The sequence below is a fragment of the Peromyscus californicus genome, unplaced genomic scaffold (genome assembly GCF_007827085.1).
Source record: "Peromyscus californicus insignis strain IS unplaced genomic scaffold, ASM782708v3 Scaffold_17__1_contigs__length_78620276, whole genome shotgun sequence".
Classification (NCBI taxonomy): Eukaryota; Metazoa; Chordata; class Mammalia; order Rodentia; family Cricetidae; genus Peromyscus; species Peromyscus californicus.
In genome coordinates this window covers 64,187,135-64,210,001 of record NW_026294469.1, presented here as the reverse complement: position 1 = coordinate 64,210,001, position 22,867 = coordinate 64,187,135, and the positions used below count along the sequence as shown (strand labels likewise).

At 51.8% G+C, this 22,867-nt stretch overlaps 1 protein-coding gene across 5 annotated transcripts in view; it reads left to right on the top strand.

Annotated features, from left to right (window-relative positions):
- Positions 1–22,867, top strand: part of Ctif (cap binding complex dependent translation initiation factor) — a 271,640-nt gene that overhangs the window by 167,987 nt on the left and 80,786 nt on the right. For 4 of the 5 annotated variants that reach the window (XM_052742565.1, XM_052742564.1, XM_052742566.1 and 1 more), the window contains exons 8-9: positions 10,376–10,868; positions 12,304–12,603. In XM_052742565.1, coding sequence (XP_052598525.1) covers positions 10,376–10,868; positions 12,304–12,603 — 793 coding nt within the window. The remainder of the gene's footprint in view (positions 1–10,375; positions 10,869–12,303; positions 12,604–22,867) is intronic. The other variant, XM_052742568.1, reaches the window with a different exon arrangement.

The following is a 22,867-nucleotide window of genomic DNA, read 5'->3' as shown; positions in this document are numbered from 1 at the left end:
AATAATGGAAGATCCAGCCTTTTCCCACCCGCCAAGTAGCAGGTCTCCTGACCTGTGTCGTACAAGCCCAGTCTGGGATCCGGGGTCTTGTTTCAGTTCAACTGGCAAGTTCATCCAGAAGGGCAAGCCGATGTGCCATGGTGGGTGTTACTGCTCAGGGTCCCTCCAGGTCCCTTCAGACAGTACGCAGTACAGACCTGTATGTCACCGTGACGCACAGACCACAGAGACCCAGAGAGCCATGTCCGGAGCCGACAGACCTGCCCTGAAGTGCGTCCGTGAGGTGACTGCCTGTCTGGGAGAAGGAAGGGGTCGCTTGTTGGATGATTTCACTGTATTCTATTTGGTTTTCCTGAACATCAGAAAATAACTCAAGCAAAATGCTTGCCAAGCCTGGGCTGAGTCTGCCATTTCTTCCAGAATGTTCATTCCACAACTCCATTTTAACCAAAAAATTTTTAATGGTAACTGTTCCAGAATCTCAGAAAAGTTGAGCCTGAGGGCGTGACTCGGTGGGTAGAGTTTTTGTCTAGCGTGCATGAAGCTCTGGGGTTCGTGCACTGTGTAAATCCAGGCATGGTGGCACGTGCCGGATCAAATGTTAACTCATCCTCAGCTACAAAGCAAGTGTGAGGCCAGCCTGGGCTGTGTGAGACCCTGTCTCAGGAAGCAAAACGAACAGACAAAATCTCAGAGAAGTTGTGCGAAGCATACGTCTCCCCTTGACTCAAACTGCCGAACATAAGCCTCGCCTCCCCTCCTGCTTGTTCGCTCTTTTCTGGTCTCTGGGTGAGCTGAGTTGCCAAAACAATGCCGTCTTCTGCCAAACATTTCACAGGCTGATCCTTTAAGACAAAGTCTTTTTCTTGACCACAGAAGGATGGTCGGGATCAGGACAGAGTCCAGTCCACTAAAGGTGCGCGGAATGTGTGCGGTAATCTCTCCAAACCCTGTCTGCGGTCGGTCCTGCAGTCTCCCCAGGCACAGGACTCCTGTCTCCCTGCTGTCTGCTAACCCGGGACAGTTCTGTGGCCTCAGGACATCGTGGCCTTGACTGCGTTTAGGAAGGTGCTGTCTCTCTGTCATTGGCTTTTCTGGCTTGTCCCCGAGGTCAGGTTCAGGTCATTGGCTCTGAGTGAGATCATGTCGCCTGTCAGGAGGCGATGCTGTCCTTGGGTCCTTTGTTGATTTTGGTTACCTGGTTAAAGAGGAGGCTGCCTGTTCTCCGCTGTCAAGGGTTTCCTTTTGTGATTCTGTGGGGACGTCATTTGAGACTACCAGTGTTCGGCCTTTCATCCTGTGGCCTCCATTGACACTTCTTGCCGGAAACTGTTGTTAATATCATGGTTACCAAATCATTTCCAAATTTCATCATTTCTTCTAAATATGCTAGTTGGCTTTCTACCACAGGGAGCTGTCTTAAGTTGATTTTTTTTTTTTTTTTTTTTAGTTTTATGTGTATAAGTGCTTTGCGTACATGTATGTAGGTGCATCATGTGTGTGCCTGGTGCCCCCGGAGGCCGTGTGGGCACTAGGAAACAAACCTCGGTCCTCTGCAGGAACAACAAGTGCTCTTAACCACTGAGCCATCCCTCCAGATCTTTTGTTGTTTGCTGTTGTTTTTGTTTGTTTGAAATAGCCAGGCTGGTCCTGACCTTGTGATCCTCCTGTCTCTGCCTCCCAAGTGCCGGTATTACAAGAGAACACAACATGCCTGAGTCATCCTTGGTTGGTATTTTCTTACTGGTTGTCATACTGGGGATGAAACCAAGAGTCTCATGAGTGCCAGGCAAGAGATCCAGAACCAAGCCCCACCCCCAGAATCTGGGCACTAGAAGAGGAAGTCCTTGTCACCCGTCTGAGTACCCCCAGAACACTGCTTGGATGAATAGGTTATAGCTTCACGTCTGCCACAAGTCCCTAGTGTTCTAGAAGGCTCTACCCCCGAGAGAGTATCTGCTGGGAAGCATGTCCCCAGGTGGCCTGGCTGGAGTGAGAACGAGGCCATGTGTGAGCCTGTTGAAGGTCCTTTGGGGTCATGTCTCACCACAGATTCATCAGTCCATCAGCCCCAGCTGAAAAATGCGACCCAAGGGAGGTACTGCCTCAGTCAACGCCATTTTGCATTTCCTCTCCTTCCTGGGATGGAACAAACGGCCCTTCAGGGACAGCGAACCTGTCAGTAATGAAGTTGTGAGAGGGGGAGGCTGCCCCAAGAGCGTGGCTGCCGTGGGATGGCTAATGGATTAATGTGGCCAGCAGCCGGGCCCTACAGAGCCTGGGAGCTCCTGGCACTCCTCAGCCCAGGAAGCCCGACCAGCTCCTGACCTGCTGGGGCACCTTGACCTCCCCTACCTCAGGGGCGTCTGCTTCCCCTAGGGAAGGCCTAGTGCCCTCTAGGTCCACCCATAGCCTGAGATGTTCTCCATGGGTGTTCTGAGGCTGCTGGGCACAGCCCTGCACCTACCTATGCTCAGAGGCCCCAGGTTCCAGATTGGCCCTCTGGAAGGTGCCTGCCGCTGCCTGTCTGTCTGTCTGTCAGGCAGACACTGTGTTTGAGACCTCAGAGTCACAGCCTGCTTATCAGATAAAATCATCTGGGTTAACCTGCAAGGCTTCCTTGCACATCCTGAGATATGCACATCCATCAGAATGGGGGCGTGTGCCTGTGGTGTCCTTTGATGTGGGAGCCGTGGGCTCTGTGGCAGGCAGACCTGCCCCTTGCTAATGAACAGACAGGAGTGGAAGGGAGCCCTTTGTGAGGATGGTGGGCCCCTGTAAAGTGACAACCACAGAGCAAGGAGGAGAGACTTGTGTGTGGCCTCTTCATCCACAGAGAGTTAGTCCACGACCCCCCATCCCAGGACCCTGACCCAGAGCCGAGCAAAGTTTCTCTACAGAACTTAGGGTGGTCCTCCTACCCCTCTTCCTGTCTCCATACCAACCTCTGGTAGTGTCTCTGCATTTCTCCTCCTATAATGTTTTCCCCGTTCTGTGTGTCTTTCCAACCCCTCCTCTTCCAAGAAGTCTTCCTAGCTGCGTCCTCAGAACTCACCAGATGTCAAGTCCCGTCTCGTGCTATTGTTGATAGACGTCCAATGACCCAACAGTGCCGCTTGTATTTTTTAAGATTCTGCAATCAGGGATATTTGTCTTGTAGCGACCTGAGATACACCAGACACTGATAACCTGAGTCAAAGGTTGCAAAGGAAGGCTCTAAATGCAATACATGGTCTCAGACAAGGCTATCCCAGAAGACGTACTCATTTCATTTCATTTCTTTCAGCAGTACAAACTGCTTTTGTGGAGGACTCAAGCTTCGTTCCTAGCACTCACATGGGACAGCTCACGACTGCCATTGTGGATTAGACAGGCTTGTGTATGCTGTCACAGGGAGCACTCCGTGTGCACTCCTCCCTTATCCACAGAGGACAAGTCCCCAGGCTCCCAGGGGGTTCCTGAAACTGTAGCTATCCTGCATTTCCCCTATTACAATTTGATTTACAAATTAAGAACAAAGAAATTAATAACAACTAATAAGTTGGAACCGTTATAAAAAATGGATTCAGCCGGGCGGCGGTGGCGCATGCCTTTAATCCCAGCACTCAGGAGGCAGAGGCAGGCGGATCTCTGTGAATTCGAGGCCAGCCTGGTCTACAGAGTGAGATCCGGGACAGGCACCAAAACTACACAGAGAAACCCTGTCTCGAAAAACAAAACAAAACAGAAAACAAAAGTGGATTCTAATAACAGCTCTGTGTGTCTTACATGCTGTGGCCACCCGGTTTGTGTGCCTGTGACGTGACAAAAGATGCTCATGATGAACTGAAGAGAACGTGGCTTTTGCAGTTCGAGGTGCAATTGCAAGCTAACGTGTGTTTAATTGCCCTTCACAGTGTCACAGAGAGAAGATTCATGCTTGTTGAAGTTCTTAGCAACCAAGGTGTATGGGTTTTATTCTTTCCTTATTAAGTAAAAAACATTACCTTTTAAGTTAAAGTACTTTATAACTTTCCCTTGCATAACTCTGTCGCCCATGCAAGTCCTCTCGAGCTGTGAGATCATTATTAAGAAAAATTCAGGCTACTTGATCACAAATACTACAGTATCCCAACAGCCAATCTTCTAACCAAGACAGATAATAGGTGTCTAATGGGCAGGTAGCATATACAATGTGGATGCATCCCAGGGACCATTCACCTCCCAGGTGGGATGGAACAGGAAAATAGCATTCGACTTAACAACCCGTGAGTGGTAAACTCTGGAATTTTTCATGTTGTATTTTCAGAACATGGTTAAGGTGTGTGATTTAGACTGTGGAAAGCCACCTTGCAGGTGAGGTGGGCCTCCTGTCTCCTGGAGACGTAGATATAAGTGAGCATGTGTAAGAGATGAAGATGCTCGCTCCAGTCTGGGTCACCTGTGCTGGCCACAGGCCTCTGTCCGTAGCACTTTTCCTCCAGCCCTGGGCATGGGATGGAGGTAGAATGCTCCAGGGGTGTGGGGCGATGCACTGAATTGCAGAGAGAAAGGCTTAGAATGATGAGCATGCTAAGCATCTCCTGAGTGTCAGCCCATCTGGTGCCCTATGGGGACTGTTAGACTGTTTGATGAATAAAACAGTGCCTGACTCAACACTGGAAATACATTTTCTATTTGTTTACATTCCATAGCTACAATAAGGACTGAGAGATGTTAAGGAGTTTGTCCAAAGTTGCTCAGCTGCACTGTAGGGTCAAGATTTGAACTCAGGGAGTTTGGCTCCAAAGTCCCCCAATTTTGAATAACTATGCAGCTCAAAGAACAATAACTATATAGCTCAAAGATGCATAGACATGCCAGCAAGCTGCAGTGAAGGGCCACAGGCTGGGCCTAGAGACAGCAAGGCCTCGCTGGGCCAAGTGGAAGGGTGAGGGCCTTCCCCTGGAAGCACGCCACCAGGTTCACATGGAGCCTGACAGCTCCCAAGGGCAGCCGCGTGCTCTTCCCATGACATCATACTGCCTCAGAACTTTGAGGCCAAGGATTCTTGGAATGCTTGATTCATCCTGGAACAAAAATAATACTGCGTATTTATAACGTGCCTTTGTACCCCAAAGGCTTTCCTGGGCTTTATTTCATTGAAAGCTCAGGCCAGCCTTGGAACTACACAGGAATCAGAGAGGTGGGAAGCCACACTGAGCAGCACCTAGCAGAGTTCTGTAGTCCCATGCCACAGCTAGGAATACCAAGGCACAGGCACTGCCTGGCTTGCCAAAGCCACCTAGCAAAGCATTGATGAATAAGGTACCCAAGAGTCCTGGTTTCCAACAAGAGCGAGATGAGAAACAAGGGCTCATGAGCAACCAAGTTGCCCCAGGAAAGCCACTTCCTTTAGCTTCTACCCTCCCCTCCCCCCAGAGATAGAGCCCACAGCTCTGCCCGCCCTCCCCCAAGGGGCAGCAAGGGAAGCCAAAGGGCCACCCTGAAACTTGGCCCTAGCCCTAGCCCCCAGGCTCCAGCCACAAGCACCGCAGACAAGATGGGCAAAGGATCGTTCCCAGTGCAATTGGAACCCAAGGCCATGCGTGGCTCCTGTGGTTTGCCCCAGACACAGTGGAGCCCGGGCTGGAAGGCTGTTTTCCCCACAGCTCTCCTTCCCACAGGCCCTCGCCTCCTGTCCCTCCCCTTGATGCCTAAGCCTTTACTTCTGCCTGTCTAACCCTCTGCATCCCACATTGTTTCAGGATGACCCACAGCCCCCTCCCCCCCACCCCACCCCCACCCCCACCCGTGACTTTGGCCAAAGTGTTCTGGAGAGTGGCTGTAGTAACTCAGCAGCAGTTTGCCAGCTACTGGAACAAACTTGAATCTTGGGCTGGGAAAGCATTGTAATCAAGACTGTACATGCAAGGGCCAGACCACCAAGTTCTAACCCAAGCTCTGCTGGCCACTTGCACACTAGGACAAGACACCCTCCCTGTGCCCTGCTGATGCCACTGCTGCCCTGCTTACCCTGAGGGTAAGGAGAAGCTATGCCTGGCATGCTAGCCGGGCAGCACATATGTTGGCCGTCTTTGTTACCTCGACTCTGCTCCCCTGAAGTCTCAAGTCCTCTGTTACCTCTGGGAGCCCTCTGAGCAGGGCTGGCAACAGGGTGTTCAGCCTGCAGACTGCACAGGACGATGTGCTTAGAAGGACCTGTGCTTGACTAGACGCTAGGCTGTGCCTGGCACAATCTCGGAAATCCGTGATGGAGGACTGTCCTTTTCTCTTTGCTCTGGGTTCTGCACGTTCTGTGCTAGCCTGCCTTAAACCCCGAGAGTCGGCGAAATCCGTCTCTCTGCTGGTCTGCCTTTGTCTCCTATCCCTGGTCCTAGCTAGATCTAGCTTCTGTAAATGGTAGGCTAGTGTCTCTAAGTCCTGGTATAGACATTGAAGACCCCGCTATGATCCACCAAACCCCAGGACACTGAGAGCAGTGTGCAGCCGAAGAACAGGCTGGTGGGAGAAACAGGGTAAGGTGGGCAGGCAGAGACGGTAACCATGGTGGACATCAGGCCAGGATTCTGGGCTGTTTAACTCTGGATGGGCCTGGAGCAAGGATGAGAGAGAGCACAGGGACACTGGACACCTTATGCCACTCACTCACTCACTCACACACAGCCCTCAAAGGATACTTCAGTGAGTCCAGCGATAACGTGGATCAACCTTCAGATGGAGCCGATTTAAACAAGGAAGTGATGGGTGAACCAAACACAATTGAGGATGAGTGTTTTCTCTTGCTACGTGGCACTCAGGGCCAGCAAGCTCCTGTGTCTCCACAGGAAGGGAACATCTGCTGGCCCGGTGGCCGTCTGGTGTCCCACACAGTGAAATGTCACACTTCCAAGAGGAGCACCTTCCCCGACTGGCAGAAACTTCAGTTTTGAACAGTTAGTTTCTTTCCGACCCGGGCGGGGGGGGGGCGGGGGGGGGGGGTAGGAGGCAGGGAAAAAAAGCCACGGAGGATGGGAGAATCTACGGCATCCTGTCAGGGGAACGGGCATGTTCCAATGCCCACCAGCCCTCAGGGAGGAATAAATAGTACTGTGTTGCCAGCTGAGTTCCCATCATCCTGTAAATGGAGGCCGGAGGAGCGGTTGGCTCTCCGTCTCTGGGCCTCGTGTACCAATGCTAGGCAAAGCAGCCCCCGAGCTGCAGGGAAAAGCCTCCGACACCGAGCCCCGGAATTTCATCTTAGTCTTGGACAGGGGACATGGGAGCTGCTGCAAGGAACAGGCCCTGTGGAGGTGGGGGCGGGGGGTAGAGGTACCCCGCTGTAATGAACAGTCATCACTTTTCCTAAAGACAAGAAACCCGAGTCCCTGTGGACTTTCCAAGTCACTCGCCCAGGAATTTTACTTTCGGAATTTTTTAAGCAGACCTACAAATTATGTGGTAAAGGGTCCCACATGGAGAGAGAACTATAATAAGCCAGTGGGCCTTGGACTATCTGGTTGGGAGCTATTATGAAATTGAAAGGAAAAAAAAAAATGAACAGAGAAACATTTGTCTCTCTTTGGCCTGATGTTAAAACCATTTTTTTAAGAACAAAATTCGAAGTTACTCTGTACACACTCACCTCCCAAGATGCAGCTGCGGGGCGTTCTGAGAACTTTGTTTCTTAAAAGGGAGTTTCAGAGTAAACATCTGATTTCAGAACCAAAAGAAGAACCAACTGAAAGAACGGCAGAAAAAGCGTAAACTGACCGTTTCCATCCCAAGATGGTGGGTTTTTTTCCTTGTCTTTAACAGCAGGTGCTTCCAGGAGCTCAAGTGGGACTTGTTCTCGTCCCCTAAGCCAGCCCCTCACCTGAGACTAAGGGTCAGCTCCAACAATGGAAAGGCAAATTAATAGACATTTGCCCTTTGTGGTGAATGCGTGGGTGTGTGCACAATGCCCCCCAAACTAGACCACACGTACGCATGTCTGACACCAGATTCGGCCTTCACGCTCACCCACTTTTAGGAGTCGAAGCAACTCACCCTGACCCAGCCAAACCCAAACCCACAGGTCTCGTGGGGAGCAGCCAGCTGGCCCCTGCCAGAAGGATCAATGAAACCTAGCACCGGCAAACACAGACAGAGAGCAGCATGCTGGTGCGGCCAGCTCACCCCGCTACCACTTACAAATATTTGTGAATGGCCAGAGCAGGGAAGCCCGGGCCACCATGGTTGGGGAACAGGGCCCAAGCCCATCTGTCCATGATTCCAGTGGCCCTCTGGGCTCCTTGCCAGGCAGAGAACATGGGCCCGCTGTGGTTGTTTCCACAGAAGTCTCTGGGAATCCAGCCCTGTGCTCTTAGGAAACTAGACCTCAGAATAAATGAGGGACAGACTGAAGGTGGCCTTCTGGGTCCCATGACAAATGCACAGGTCTGGCATGTTTAGAAGCCTCGATGGGCTTATCTAGAAGAAAGGAGGCTGAGGGTTCAGCTCAGTGGTCGAGCACTTGCCCAGCATGTCTGAGGATTTACGTTCCATTCCCAGCGTGTCTCTCTCTCTCTCTCTCTCTCTCTCTCTCTCTCTCTCTCTCTCTCTCTCTCTCTCCCCCTCCCTCCCTCTCAAAAGGTTCATAGTCCACATGCACACAACAGTCAGACCCAGCAGTCACTTGCCCTGAGAAGATAACAGACTGAAGAAAGGCTTCTCTGCCTCTCCCCAGGTGCTACCTGTGTTCTTGGTCAGCTTCCCAGGGCAAAGCCGAGCCACCAACTAAGCTCCATATCAAGCCCTCCTTTTGATCCCAGTAGGTCTGAGTTAGGGTTTCTGTTGCTGTGATGAAACACCATGACCAAAAAGCAAGTTGGGGAGGAAGGGGTGTATCTGGCTTCCACTTCCCTATCACTGTTCAGCATCAAAGGAAGTCGGGACAGGAACTCAAACAGGACAGGAACCTGGAGGCAGGAACTGATGCGGAGGCCATAGAGGGGCGCTGCTTACTGGCTTGTTCCTCATGGCTTGCTCAGTCTGCTTTCTTATAGAACCCAGGACCACCAGCCCAAGGATGGCACCGCCCACAATCGAAGGGCCCTCCTCCATCAATCACTAATTAAGAAAATGCCCTACAACTGCAGCTTATGGAGGCTTTTTCTCAGTTGAGGTTCCCTCCTTTCAGTTGACTCTAGCTTCTGTCAAGTTGACAGAAGCTAGCCAGCACACAGTAGCTTAACTGCCCAATCAAGAGGGGCCACTTGAGGATGGGCTTCCCTTCCATGTTCCATCAGGGCTGTGGGTGCCAAGTCCAATGCAGCATCTCGGGTTGCCCCACATCCAGGTAAACAACAGCAAGACCTGGGTGACTTCTTTCTAGAACCCTTGATGGCCAGCCATGTAGAAATGGTGTCCTCCTTTAGGTGGACAGGTGGGTGACCTTTTTTCTTTTCCCACTTGGAGGGGTAGCTGCTGGGCAGAGAGAGAGAGAGAAATCCCAGGAATGGTGAACAGGAAGCAAGACACTTTTCAAGACAAGCTGGGAAAGAGCTTGTCCTTTGGGGACATTTCTTAGGCACCCCAAAAATTCTAAGTAATGGTGGCAGGAGTTTTAAGGATCAAGCATTATCTGTCAGGAGATTTCCAAGGTTACCCTCTGGGCTTTCGACAGGAAGGAAGGAAGGAAGGAAGGGAGGGAGGGAGGAAGGAAGGAAGGAAGGAAATGGTCTTGCAATTAGGGAGCCTCCCTCTGCCTAAAGCCACGTTTTAAATATCACTCCACATTCATATTCCGGGGCTGCCAAAACACAGGGTCACCAGTGGCTATCTAAGACACAGGCCTTTTCCCTCACTGTTCAGAGGTATCAACAGAGTTGCATTCTCCTGCCCCCTCTCTTCTCGGTTTGCAGATACCAACTGATGCCTCTGCATGTGTGGCACCCCTAATATCTTTGTGTATGTACAAATTGCTTGTCATTACAAGGGCCCAAGTCAGCTTGGATTGAGGACTCACCCTGGGGGCCCTTAACCTCGTCTTAACGTGTCCATATCTCTACAGTCTCAGTTGGCCTGGATAGTCACCTTCTGAAGAATGGGGTTAGGGCTTCAACGCATGAGTATTATCAGATCATGCTGCTTTCAGGGGACAGAGCCAGGAGGGCTCACCACATCTTCTGTTGGTCCTTCCAGATGTCTGTTCCATAACACATACTTTGGCACATCATGTAACGTGAGTGAAGTGCTGCCTTTTAGAGAAGGCTTGACTTTCATCCTCTCCGGTGGCTCCTCGGAGGGCCTGGCTAAGTGGTGAAAGGATGGCTAAGGGGCTAGGTACTGACCTCCTGCTCCGGTGTTCCGATGAAGAGGTCCTAGCAGTTCACTCTGTCACCTCTCTTCTCTGCCTCTCCGCTCTCCTTTGTAGACGGCAGCAGAGACCTCCAGGAGGGAGTAAGCCCCAACAGCATGGTGACCACCAGCCAAGCAGTGCCAAACACAACAGGGACCACCAGAAATCCTACCAGGGGGGCTCAGGGCCCCACCCCTCAGGGAGGCCCACACACCATGGCTACAGCCAGAACAGGCGCTGGCACCACGGCAACATGAAGCACCCACCAGGGGACAAGGGAGAAGCAGGCAGCCACCGCAACGCCAAAGAGACCGCGACCGTCGAGAACCCCAAACTTGAAGATACCCCCGGGGACACCGGACACAGTGGCCTTGAGCCTACCTGCATCCCTGACGCCCTGGCCCCAACAGCTTCCGAGAGGCCAGCCCCACAGCCGCCTGGGGGGCCAGAGGCTGAGACCAAGCATAAAGACAGTGTTCTTCCCGAGCGTCTCGGGGAGCGGCCCAAAATCACCCTGCTCCAGTCTTCCAAAGACAGGCTGAGGCGAAGACTGAAAGAAAAGGTACCGGTAATTGACTTTTCCTTGTTCTCTTGTAACCGGGAGGACAGCTGAGAGGTAGGCTCTTCGATGGGTGGACTTTGGGTGGAGCCTTGTGGCTTGGAACCTCTTTAAAAGGATGCAAGTCTTCTGTGGCTGTGTGGACCCACCACACCAGCTCATCGTCGCCATGGGTATCGCTGGGGCACCACAGGCCAAGCAGCTGTACTTGAATCCTTCCAACACATTCTGGTTCCTCATCTCCTGTCGTTCTCCGCCATACACACATGAGGCCTTGGAAACACAGGGAAATTAGATGTGATTATATCAGATGCTGTGGGGCAGGCAAGAGATGGGTCCTATTGGGCCCAGTCAGGGAGTCAGACAAACTTTTCCTGAAGAGGTAGGTGGTCCAGAGGGGACTAGAGAAGAAAGAGGTCCCTTAGGAGCCTACCCTCATGTGCCACACTACATGGTAAGGCTCAAGGAAAGCTCCAGGGCTCTTCGAGTGTCACTGTGTCACCCCGAAGGGAATGGTGGCTTAGAGAAGGAACCATGTTCCCAGTGTGCATGGCCACGGAGAGCTGGGTGTAGAGCGTCACATCACCTCCAGCCCAGAGCTCCCAAGTTGAGAACAGAGGGCCAACATCGTATCTCACTGTTCCCGCCACTCCTTGGCTGTGTCCCTCACCCCAGCAGAGACAGCCATTGTGTTCTCGGGCCACTGGTCTATTCTGTTTGGGCGCGTGCAGTGTGAGAAAACCTCATGCTGCTTTCTGCCTTTCCAGTCAGTGGTCTAGCCCCAGCTACTGGGCACGCCCCTAAGAGCATAAGCGAGGTGATGGTTTTGTTTTGTTTTAGTTTTCCTCCTCGAAGCCCCAGCCATTTGAATAGCACATTAGAAGAGTCCTTAATGCACAGTATTTGTGTGCAGAGGGACAGCCAGCACTGTCACATGGGATGCTAAGCCAGGGCCAAGTCCACATGGAGCCGTTCACCCAAGAACAGGACTGTCCATGGCGTTTAGAACAGGACACCTGCTGGCTACACCCAGGCCACTCCCAGAACCGCTACAGATGTTTTAGATCCTACTCACCCCGGCCTGGTCTTCCCTGCATCATTTTCTCTTTGACCCAGTTTTCTATTTATCATCTTATTTCATCTTGGATAATTCCCATTAAATCATTTCTAGATTAAGGGATCTGATTGATAAGGGGGAGGGGGGCGGGGAGGGGTATGTATAGGAGAATCCTGAATCGACGCTAGAACTCACAAGCAATGCCAGCCCAGGACATCACTAGCAGCTAAGGGTGAAGTCAACAAAGAGCAGTGAGGCATGAGGGTCTCTGGTGGGAGTTGCCTCCCCTCACCCCCTTCTCTCTGAGTTCTCTCTTCTTCCTTCAGGCCATCCCAATCCCACTTCAGTTTCACTCAAGTGTGTTTTCCTTGTCCCCCATACCCCCAGGATGAAGTGACGGTCGAGACGAGCAATCCTCAGCCAAACAAGATGGACAAGTTGATGGAGATCCTGAACAGCATGAGGAACAACGGCAGTGACGTGGACGCCAAGCTCACCTCCTTCATGGAGGAGGCCCAGAACTCCACCAACTCCGAGGAGATGCTGGGGGAGATCGTGCGGACCATCTACCAGAAGGCGGTGTCGGACCGCAGCTTTGCCTTCACAGCCGCCAAGCTCTGCGACAAGATGGCACTCTTCATGGTCGAGGGGACCAAGTTCCGGAGCTTGCTCCTCAACATGCTCCAGGTAACCGGACACCGACAGCTGCCGCTCCACTCCCCTGCCCCTCCGACCCGGGTTATTGCTAGAGAGAGAGCTACAAGTCCTGACGGCAGTTGAACTTGTCCCAAGTTCCTTGCCCGATTAATTATAGAAAATAAGAAGGCATCGAGGGGTGAGAGATGCACGGCCGGATTTGTGTGTGTTTGTGTGAGTGCTCCATGGTTACGAAGGACCAATATAATTTTATAGGTGCGTTTTGTTCAGCCGGCCTTTCTATTTTCATGATAAGAGGCTGGTTACAGAGAGCCCCGTGCTTTGACCTCTACATGTCTGAAGAGTCATGAACTTGCTGTGGACCTGTCTCTTCCCCCCTCTTCCTCTCTCCCCCTTCTCCTCTTCCTCCTCCTTCTCCTTCTTTTTAGGGACAGCCCCAAAGAGCTTGATGGCTATACACTGGTATAACAGGGATAGTAAAACCTTGTGCGTTGGGATGGGGACTATCTGTCTGCTAATACATTGAAATCCTAAGTAGAAAGAAAGCATGGCAATCCAAGATTTTCTTGATGCCTACTGCTTTCCCGTTCAATGTCCCTTTCCCTCCAGAGGGTTTCTCCCCAACCCTCTTGATACTGTCTGCCAGAGACCAGTGTCTAGCCACAGTCTCACAGGCAAGGGTGTAGTAAGTGTGGGCATGCGCACTCAGACTAAGTCCGTGGCGTTAAGTACCTGCCATGTATGGTAACATTGACTGGTGACCCCAGCTGTGGCAACATCAACGAGAAATGGCAGTGGAGGATGGCGTGGTAGCCATACCACCCAGAATACCATTGTTGGAGAATCTGGATAGGGGAAAAAATGTCTTTCCTATGGTTTTATACAACAGAGACCGGTTAAGATACAAACGGTGTCATCAGGCCTACCTGGTAAAGCAGTCCCCCGGGGAGTGAGGAAAGTAGGGTGACAGAGCTAGAGAGACCGACCACCTGCAGGAAAGAGGAAAGTGGGGTGACCGTATGCCAGGCCATCCAAGCAGTGCCGCTTCTGAGAGTCAAAGGGGCTCCCCTCATAATTACACGTGGACAACAGACGTACGGACATAGGGCACGTGGCCCCCTGGTTTGTGGTTTGCCGTGTTGTCCCTAAAAGCAGAAGGGAGATCATGACTGGTCCACCTGCCGGTGGTGCACTGGGCCATGCCTGTCTTGGTGTGTGTGTGTGTGTGTGTGTGTGTGTGTGTGTGTGTGTGTGTGTGTGTCGCCGTCTGCAACCTGAGCCTCCCTGGCCAGCCTCAAGCTTCTCTCCAGCTTCAAGCTGTGATCAGGTTGCCATTCCTGGATCGCCCATGCTCCCCTGGTGATGAATTCCCGCATTACCTGAGGGATTTGCACATGGGCATGTTCCTCGCAGGCCGGAATGTCCTGGGAGAGTGGAGAGGGTGACAAACAGGCAGAAGTCTGTCTGCCGTGGATCACCAGGCATGGGGGAGTCAGGGACAGGGTTGGCCTCAGACTGATTTGGGGATTTTATTTTTTTTTTAATTTTTCCAGAGAAGGGTCAGAATGGAGTACAAGTTCTAGACCATGGCTGCTAGCTGTAAGAAATCCATGCAATCCCCCCCCCCCCGCCCCCCCCTCCCCCGCAGCAGACAGGCACACAGGCTTTGTGGCACCCAGGAAAGATAATTGGCTACAGGGGCTAGCCCAAGATGGGTTATTTTTTTCTAGAACCCATGGCAAGAGCAATTTAAGTTAGTGAAATCCTATTGTGCACCCTAGGTAACAAGCCCCCATGGAGTGAGAGGGCTGGGGCACAGCTGGGCGGGAACCGAATGCTGGACCAGAGGCTAGACCTGGCCCAGGCATCAGCAGTCAAGGCCTCTGCAAGTACCCCAGGGAAACGCTGCTGGAGCTGTCAGGGCCTCGGAAATGGGCACAAGTGACCCCACATAAACCTTTTCTTACCGCTGCAAGACCTGGCCCCGGATGAAGCAGTCTTGGGCTCCCCTGTTCTCGCAAACTGCCCTCCATCACATTGTCACTCGATGTTATGAATGATTCAAACTTTTTGACCAACCCCAGAAGCCAGCTTGTCCCAGGGGCACTGACATCCCGCCCTCTGCTCCCCAATACCACCCTGCAGCCAGACTGAGCCCCCAGCTTCGCCCTAGTAGACAGACTCCCCATTCTTGTCTAGAATTCTCTTTTAAATTCACTTCTTCTCTTCAACCTAATCCTCAGCCCTTTGCCAGAACCACCTCAGACACCACTGCCTTGGAAAATCTGCCAGAGTCTCCCACTCTGTGTTCCTGCAACATTCTACCCTTCCCTGCCCCAATACCTGTCTCTCTGTTCTGTCACGTGACTAGCACCGGCTGGGTGTCCAAGGACACCAAGCAGCAACCTTGGAGCTAAGGGTTTCAATGTATACAGGAAAGACCGGAACTGCATCTCCTGACCACAGGAACCCATAGTGGCAAACAAATGCATGTTATCATGGCCCTGCTTCCCCAGGCTCTGATGGGCGGGCACCACCTCTGCTGGGCACAGCCCTGTGTCTGGCTAGCTGCTCGATGCTGGTGCTGGCAGGTCATGGTCGTGGAGGAATGGCTCTTACGAGAGGAAAGCAGCAGAGACTCCCCTCTCTCTTCTCCCAGTCAAGAACAGAACCCCAGGAGGCAAACAAGACTCACATCGTAAGCTCCAAGGGTGCACCCTCCTGGTGACCCACAGTAATGGGAGAAGGCCACGTGCCTAGCTGGAACATTTGTGATTCTTCTGTAGGCCACCCCCCTCCACCAGCTTCCTGTGAGCCAATGTGGGAGCCCTCTGAAAGGTGGAACCAGAGGCTTGGCCTAGACACTTGGGCTTCTGGTGATTGGCCAAAGCCCTTTGGGCTGTGAGGAAAATCTTAGCTGGGCCAGGTGAGGTGCCTGAGGACCCATGGCTCCCTGATTACAGAGAGGAAGCCTGCTTATCTGCTTGGGTCTCTGTTCCTCCCTGCAACCCAGGAGGCGGCAGTTAGAGCAAGCCTTTCAGAGAAGCAGAATTCATGGCCACTTGCCACCCAACCCGGGCAATCTAAAAGGAGAAGCAGTAGACCTGGGGACCCTTCCCACTTGTCCTCCTCACACCTCTGAGGGAGTCTGTCTTCACTGCCCGCAGAGCCTTTCCCTCCCTGAAGCTCCTGACCTCTGTCCACTCAGTCCCACTTGACTCTGGATCCCCAGCCAGCCCCACGTTCAGCTGGAAGGCTCTGAGCCCGGCCCTGCAGCGGCCTGGCGTGGCTGCCATACAGGCTGTGAGGCCCAGCTTAGCGACAGGGACTGCAGAGGGGCCAGGTGTGAAGTGCCCCATACACACCCCTCCCAGCAGCTGTTTCTGGATGTGGCCCTCCCTGGCCGAGTACTCTTCCGGTCTGGGCTTTGGTGTGAGGAGTCGTCATCGGCAACATGGCAGGGAGAGGAGCAGTCTTTAATGTGGTAAATACTCTGCCGCAGAGGTCCAAGATTTCTGCTAGGTGGGGCTTCAGTGCCCACAAAGTGGAAAACGGGTGTGGAAGATAGTCATAGGTCCTTCCCAGATAGACTCACTCCTTCACCCTGTCAAGAAATCTGAAACTCATGGGTTCCATAGGCCTCTTGTGGACCCCCATCGCCAATCCTACAGATCAAAATTAGTCAGTTCTTGGATCTAAACCAGCTCTAGTTTTTGCCTTAGATATGGGCCCTTTCTTAGTGGCGTGCTCATAAGTAAAATTCTATTCATTAAGTGGACATTTCTTAAACATCTATTATGTGCCAAGCCCAGAGTCTTCACTAGAGTCCCCACCTCTGTTCCTCCTGAGCTTCTGGTGAGGCTGCCAGGTCGGTCCAGGGGCCGTGCTTTTTGGAAACAAAGCATTGGGTAGTTTGTAAGAGTGGGGTCACGTTCATGGCTGGGCAAACAGACACAGACCCTTACCAATATGGCTGTCCAGTGTGGGGATGCAGCCTGAGCATACTGCATTTCAGACCCCAGGTGTGCTATAGAGCAGACCCTCAGCCATTGTCTACTGGGATCACATGGAGAGCTGTAGCTTCGTCCTGGGGTCCTCCCCAGACCAACTGAATGTTGGTGCCTGAAGTTCTCCAGGCACAGAGCGGGGGATATCATGTCATAAAGAACTCATCTGGCCATGTGAAGTGAACATCATTGCCAGGATGAAGGTCCAGAGACACCAGGACTGTCCCACCGTCTCTTACCAACCAGCATCTCACACAGTGTACCGGCTAAAACTTACTTCTCAGGCACTAGGCTCTTTGCTGAGCAATGTGCAGGACTCAGACTGGGCTGGTGGGAAAGCTTAGCTGTTGATAGAATACCTTCACCTCCAACCTCATTTTCCCGTCTGTGAAGGAGCCGGGCTCCACCATCCCAGGGTCTCTCGCATTGTTCCTCACCATCCTGAGACTCCCCGACCCTGGAAAGAGGAGAGACCCTCTCCTCCTTTCCCACTGGGTCCCTCTGTTCCCTGCTTGAAAGTTCCTGCTTCCTTTTTCTTGGCCTCTGCCGATTGTTGGCATGGCCATTATGTGTTTTAGGAAAAGGGCCTCACTCTCACCCCCAGTGCTGACTAGGCCACCCAATAAAGCTGGCAGCAGCCTTCTCTGTGCCTCTGCCCTGCCCATGAGGCTCCCAGATCCTTCCTGTGCCGAGCCAGCTTCTACACATTGATTGTTTCCACTTCTTGGAGACTGCGGGCTCCCCTGGGCCAAAACAGCCAGAAAACTCCTTGGTGCTCATCAGGGGATCGTGGTGCAGTCCTGGGGAGGATGAGGGCTCCGGTTTCATGGGGAAGGAAGAATGAGTGTGCCTCTTTTTATGGGACCTCAGGAATGAGAGGAATCAAAGGCCTGAGCCCCCTCCACCCAGTACTGCCTGGTCACCGCCCTCTGCCCTCCCCTTGAGCTCAGAGAGGGCTCTTTTGCCTAGATCTCCTTGGGTAGTGCAAGTTCAAGCCCTCCTCTGTTGAAATGTGTGTGCCCTGTTTAGCCAAGAGGTGTCTGCATCTGAGCTATGCAGAGAGAAGTATTATTAGAGCAGGCATCAGTGTGCCTGTAACTGAACCCAGCTCTCCCTAGCAACTGTTGCTAACAACACATCTAACAGAAGGATGTGATACCTTTTTTTGAAAAGGGGGAAAAAAAAACCCTCTTCATCTGGACCAAGTCGTAAACACAGCAGGGTTGTTGTGCAAAGGCAACACGAAATCAGAGTTTGGCATTTGGCCAGATTTCAAAATAAGTTGCTCTCCACCGGTACCTTCTAGAATATAGCCTTTTAAAAAAGCTGACCTCAAGCTGGAGAATGGACACTCAGAGTTTCGGGGCAAGTCACTGGTCAGCATGGCGGTTGGGCCTATGATACAGACAGTCTCATTTGGATGGTGGGTCTGTGGGCTCTCTGGGATTGCCTTCAGCTCTGTAAAGATTGGTGAGGTCCTCTGATCTTATCAAGGAATCAAAATACTGCCTTAAGCCCCAAAGATATTTGTTCCCCTCACATCTCTTAGAAGTACATATGGATCCTACTCCCAGCCTGCTTCTCTTAGTCCACACCTCTGTCCTGAGCCCGAGTCATAAGCTTAGGTGGGGGAACCAGGCTGTTCCTTCAACTGATTGTAAGAGAAAGTTCTCCTGCCCTCCGGCTCTCTTAGTTTCTGGACATTTTAAACCATCCCCTGTACCCCAAGTCCAGTGTTTTCGAGCCTCATAGTCTACAGAAGAAAGAGCAGGGCTGGCCGTGGTTCTGGAGTTGAGCAGTTCTGAGCTAAAGACTTCTCAAGGGCAAGAGCCCTGGCTGAGTTATCCTTCTCCAGCTCCTGACATTGTGACTGGCACAGAGCAGATGCTCAGTAAATGCCTCACTGCCCAGAAAGTGATGGAGCATTGGGTTTGAGGTTCCAGTGCTTCTTGGGGCAGAAGCCCATTCCTATGTGTGATTCCCAGGTGGGTTCCCCTACACACACACACACACACACACACACACACACACACACACACACACACACACAGAGGAGAAAGTGGTTTAGCAATGCCTCAGCTCTGAAGTAGCTGTCTGGCCTCCTTGTTCCCATCCCAAGTAGGACAAGGGTTGGACGCTTGGGGAAATCCATTCGATGAAGCCATCTGTGGGAACTGCAAAGTCCATCTGAGGGAAAGGCAGGACTGCCCCTCTCCCTTCAGACTTGAGGGAGTCAAGGCTGCCCAAAAGATTACTCTTTTCCAACCCAGACCATGTCACGACCTTACACACTCTGTCCCTCTACTCACTCCCTGCTTGCTGCCACACCCACAGCTGAGCCCCTGTGCACTCTAAGCATGTAAACTAATTTTAATGTTGGCTCGGCGGGGCATGCCCAGGAGAGGAGTGCATTGTTCTGAGCATTCCAAAGCTAGAGCAGGAGCCTTGGGCCATCACCACACACGCTCCCCTCCAAGGCCGCTGGAGCCAGCAGGCAGTGCCAACCCTTCCCCGCAGGCAGGCCACAGAGGTGATTCCCTAGGCCCACAGAGGGTCTCATTTTCTCAAAGGCCTGACCTCGGAGAACCCTCAGGAGTAGTCTGTGCCCACTCTCCAAGCTTAGGGAGGGGCATGCGGAGCTGGTTCACTCATTGGCAGCCCACAGCAAGCTTGCCTCATGTGTCCCAAGAGATGGGTGGTCACAGGAGCTTGGACCTCTGCAGAGTCTGTGGCAGGCTAGGGCCATGACTAGGAGAGCTGATGCCTGTCTCCACGCCCAGCCCTCAGCCATGCTGGAGCCAGAGCAGGTCAGAGCCACGTACATTGCTGCAGGCACCTTGTCTGTCCTATAGTGGGGAGTGAGTAGATTTTATCTGCATTTTCCCAATCACATTTGTCTCCTCCCAACCTTATTGAGCGCCTGCTGTGTACCACATGCTAGGGTAAGCCTCGGATATGTGTCAGTTCATTACAGACTCTCTAGTCCCCTTATCTCTGTTAAAACCAGTCATGGGTACCAGCCAGGTCTCAAGTATTCATTCAAGGAGTGAGGTCAGTATTTAGGCCAGATCTCTCTGATGGTTCAGTTGGGGGGTAGAATAAGGACAAGGTGGCTTCTTGGGGCGCTGAATCTGAGGCCCTGGAACTGTGGGGTGCTCAGCAGGACAGAGAAACTGATGATTTGAACATTAAAACACAGAATGGGTCATGAAATATCTGCTTTCAAATGATCATGGGGTAATGGGGGAACCCAGACAACTGAGGCGGCACCCTGTCTCAAACCAAGCAAAACTACGGCACCTAGAACAAAAAGCTATCCCAGGTCTCTAGGCAGGACTGCTCTGGAGCCAGAGCTGAGACCCTGGAGCCCAGGACTGTGGTAGGGACACCCACAGCCTCCTTGCTGACCTCTGATTCTTCAAATCCATCTTGATACCCAGTTTCTGCCCTGGGCTTTGGTAGAGACTGAATGAGTGTGTACCCACAGCCCTCAGCCCGGATCTAGGCCCACAGTGACAGCTGCCGCGTGGGCACAGAGTACCGGAGAGCAGGAGGCCTGACTGTCTCCAGGCAAAGGTCACCCGGTGCCTCAGGCTTGAGACCTATCTCTCACTCCCATGCAAATTCAGTTTGGGATAAGACAGGTGATGGGTGCACCTTAGGATAGGCCCCTGCGCTGGGCTGTTTTTCTTTTCCAGCCTTCCTGGTCTCCAGACCAGAGACCCCACCCCAAAACATCACCTGTGTCAAACCATTTCTTATTGCTTTGTTCGTGTTTTACCCGAGGTTTCACTCTGTAGCCCAGGCTGGCCCTGACCAATCCTCCTGCCTCCTTCAATGAGTAGATGTGCTTAAGCACTTCCTGTCTGAGGCTTGTGTCTTAGGGACAAAGAATTATCCAAGTCCTACCACCAACCAACATAGTCCTAGTGTGGTTGTGATCCGTCCGCTGTTTACAGTGGGATAGAGCCTTGGGTAGACAAAAATGGACGGTGCTCAGGTGCCTGCCCCTGAAGAGGGGTACATGATGTTCTGCTTTTCTAGTCCCTGGGCCCACAAAGCTCTCCCTGGTCAGGCACTGTCCTGGCCAGGCCATGTCCTCTTCCCTGCACACCCTCACCTCCCACCCCGGCTCCGTTTTCCTGGCTAAATCCCCTGAGACAACTTGGCCAGAAGCGTCCCTGTCTGCGGCTGCCAGGCAGGTCCTGCAGATAAGTGGGTTATCGGAGAAGGTGGCTCAGGTGTCCCAGGCCCCAGAGGGTCACCCCTGGCTGGCTGGCACTTCACCCCCAGCACCTCCTCCTGCTGTTTTTTCCCCCACCCAGCCAGGCAGGCAGGAGACAGCAGATCCCTTCCCACCACCTGCCTGAGGCAGCCACTGGGAATCCGAGCTATGCTAGGCGACTCCAGATCAGCGCATCTCAGCCCTGCCTGGGCACCGCCGCCCCAGACAGGGCGCCTCTACCTGCTGTGCCACCACTGGAAAGCTGGCACCAACCGGCCAGTGGAAAAAATCTCCCTGTGGTTATGTAACTGCTCCCCAGGCTGGCCCTGGCTACCCACCAAGGCTCCTGGCCACCCTCAACCAGCCACCACAGAGGGAGAGCCGCGCCCTGTAGGGAAGGGTGCCTCTTCAAAAAAGGAAGCCAATAGTTCTGTTATCATGAGACCCTCCTGTGGGTCCCACCTGTGGGTCCCTCCTGGGCCAGGCCCATGGAAACTGGAAGAACTTGAAGAATTAAGGGTGCAGCCAAGCCCTGAGCAAAGACCCTGGTCAAGGGACGAAGCAAATCAAAGCCAACAGGAGGGCATGATTTTAAAGAGGAGAGAAAAAATGACCCCTGTATTGTTATTTTTTTCAGCACTTTTTTTAAATGACGGTCACAGGCAACATAAAATCAACCACTTGAATGGTTTCTAAGGCACCAGCTTAGCAGCACCAAGGCACCCACAATGCCAAGCAACCTCCAAACCTAAGTCCTGTTCTCACCCAGCAGTAGCTCCCCATCCCCCTGGTCTCTACCTCTCTTCTGCCTCCAGGGATTTCCCCGCTCTGTACCACACACACACACACACACACACACACGCACACGCACGCACGCGCACGCGCGCACACACACACACACATACACGGAATCATGCATACCATATTTCTCCTCTTTTCTGAATCTCCCTTGTCTCACATAGTATAATGATTTTAAACTTCACTCATTTGAGAGCATGTATCAGATTTTCTCTGGTAACGGCTGAATAGTATTCCATTGTCTGTATGTACCATATTTTGCTCCTCCATTGATGGACACTTGGGGTGTTTCCATTGGCTTTTCTGATCAGTGTTACATTAAGCATGGATGTACAAGTACCAGAATCCCTGATTTGAGGTTTGTGGGTGTCGACCTAGAGGTAGTTACTGGATCATATGGAAATTTTATGTTTAACTTTTTGAGGAACTGCCAAATGGTTTTCTGGGCATTTTTAATGGAGGAAATGTAGTGAATGGAGATGCAAAGGAATTACATAAGTCACAGAGAGTGAGGATACTTGTTGCCTGGAATCAAGCTGAGAACTGAATGGAGTCTGTGAGATGATCCAGCTAGGGACCGGAGAGGCAAAAGGGTTTGAACTAGTGTACCTAGGGAGCCAAGGTGGGCTCTTGAGCTGTAGCATTTCAGAATTTATTTTAAAAAAACCACAGACCAGTATAGACCTGAAAGTTCCATGTGGATTGTCTAGTCCAACTTACTCATATAGATAGAAACAGTAGCCCCCAGAGTTAATGGAGATGTAATGGACAGTTATAGGATACTATGCTTCTAGGCAACTTACATTAGAGATCTCATTGTGTTTTGTTTGTTTGATAAAAAATAATTTGTATTATAATTAGGGAGAGTATTGTGTGCGTGCATGCATATGTATGTGTGTTGTATCTGTGCATGTATGTATATACATGTTATATGTGCATGCATTATGTATATATGTTGTATCTGTGCATGTGTATCTGTGTATGCATGTGTATATGTGTTGGATCTGTGATTGTGTGTATATGTGTGTTGTATCTGTGCATGTATGTATACACATGTTATATGTGCATGCATTATGTATATATGTTGTATCTGTGCATGTGTATCTGTGTATGCATGTGTATATGTGTTGGATCTGTGATTGTGTGTATATGTGTGTTATATCTGTGCATGTATGTATATACATGTTATATGTGCATGCATTATGTATATATGTTGTATCTGTGCATGTGTATCTGTGTATGCATGTGTATATGTGTTGGATCT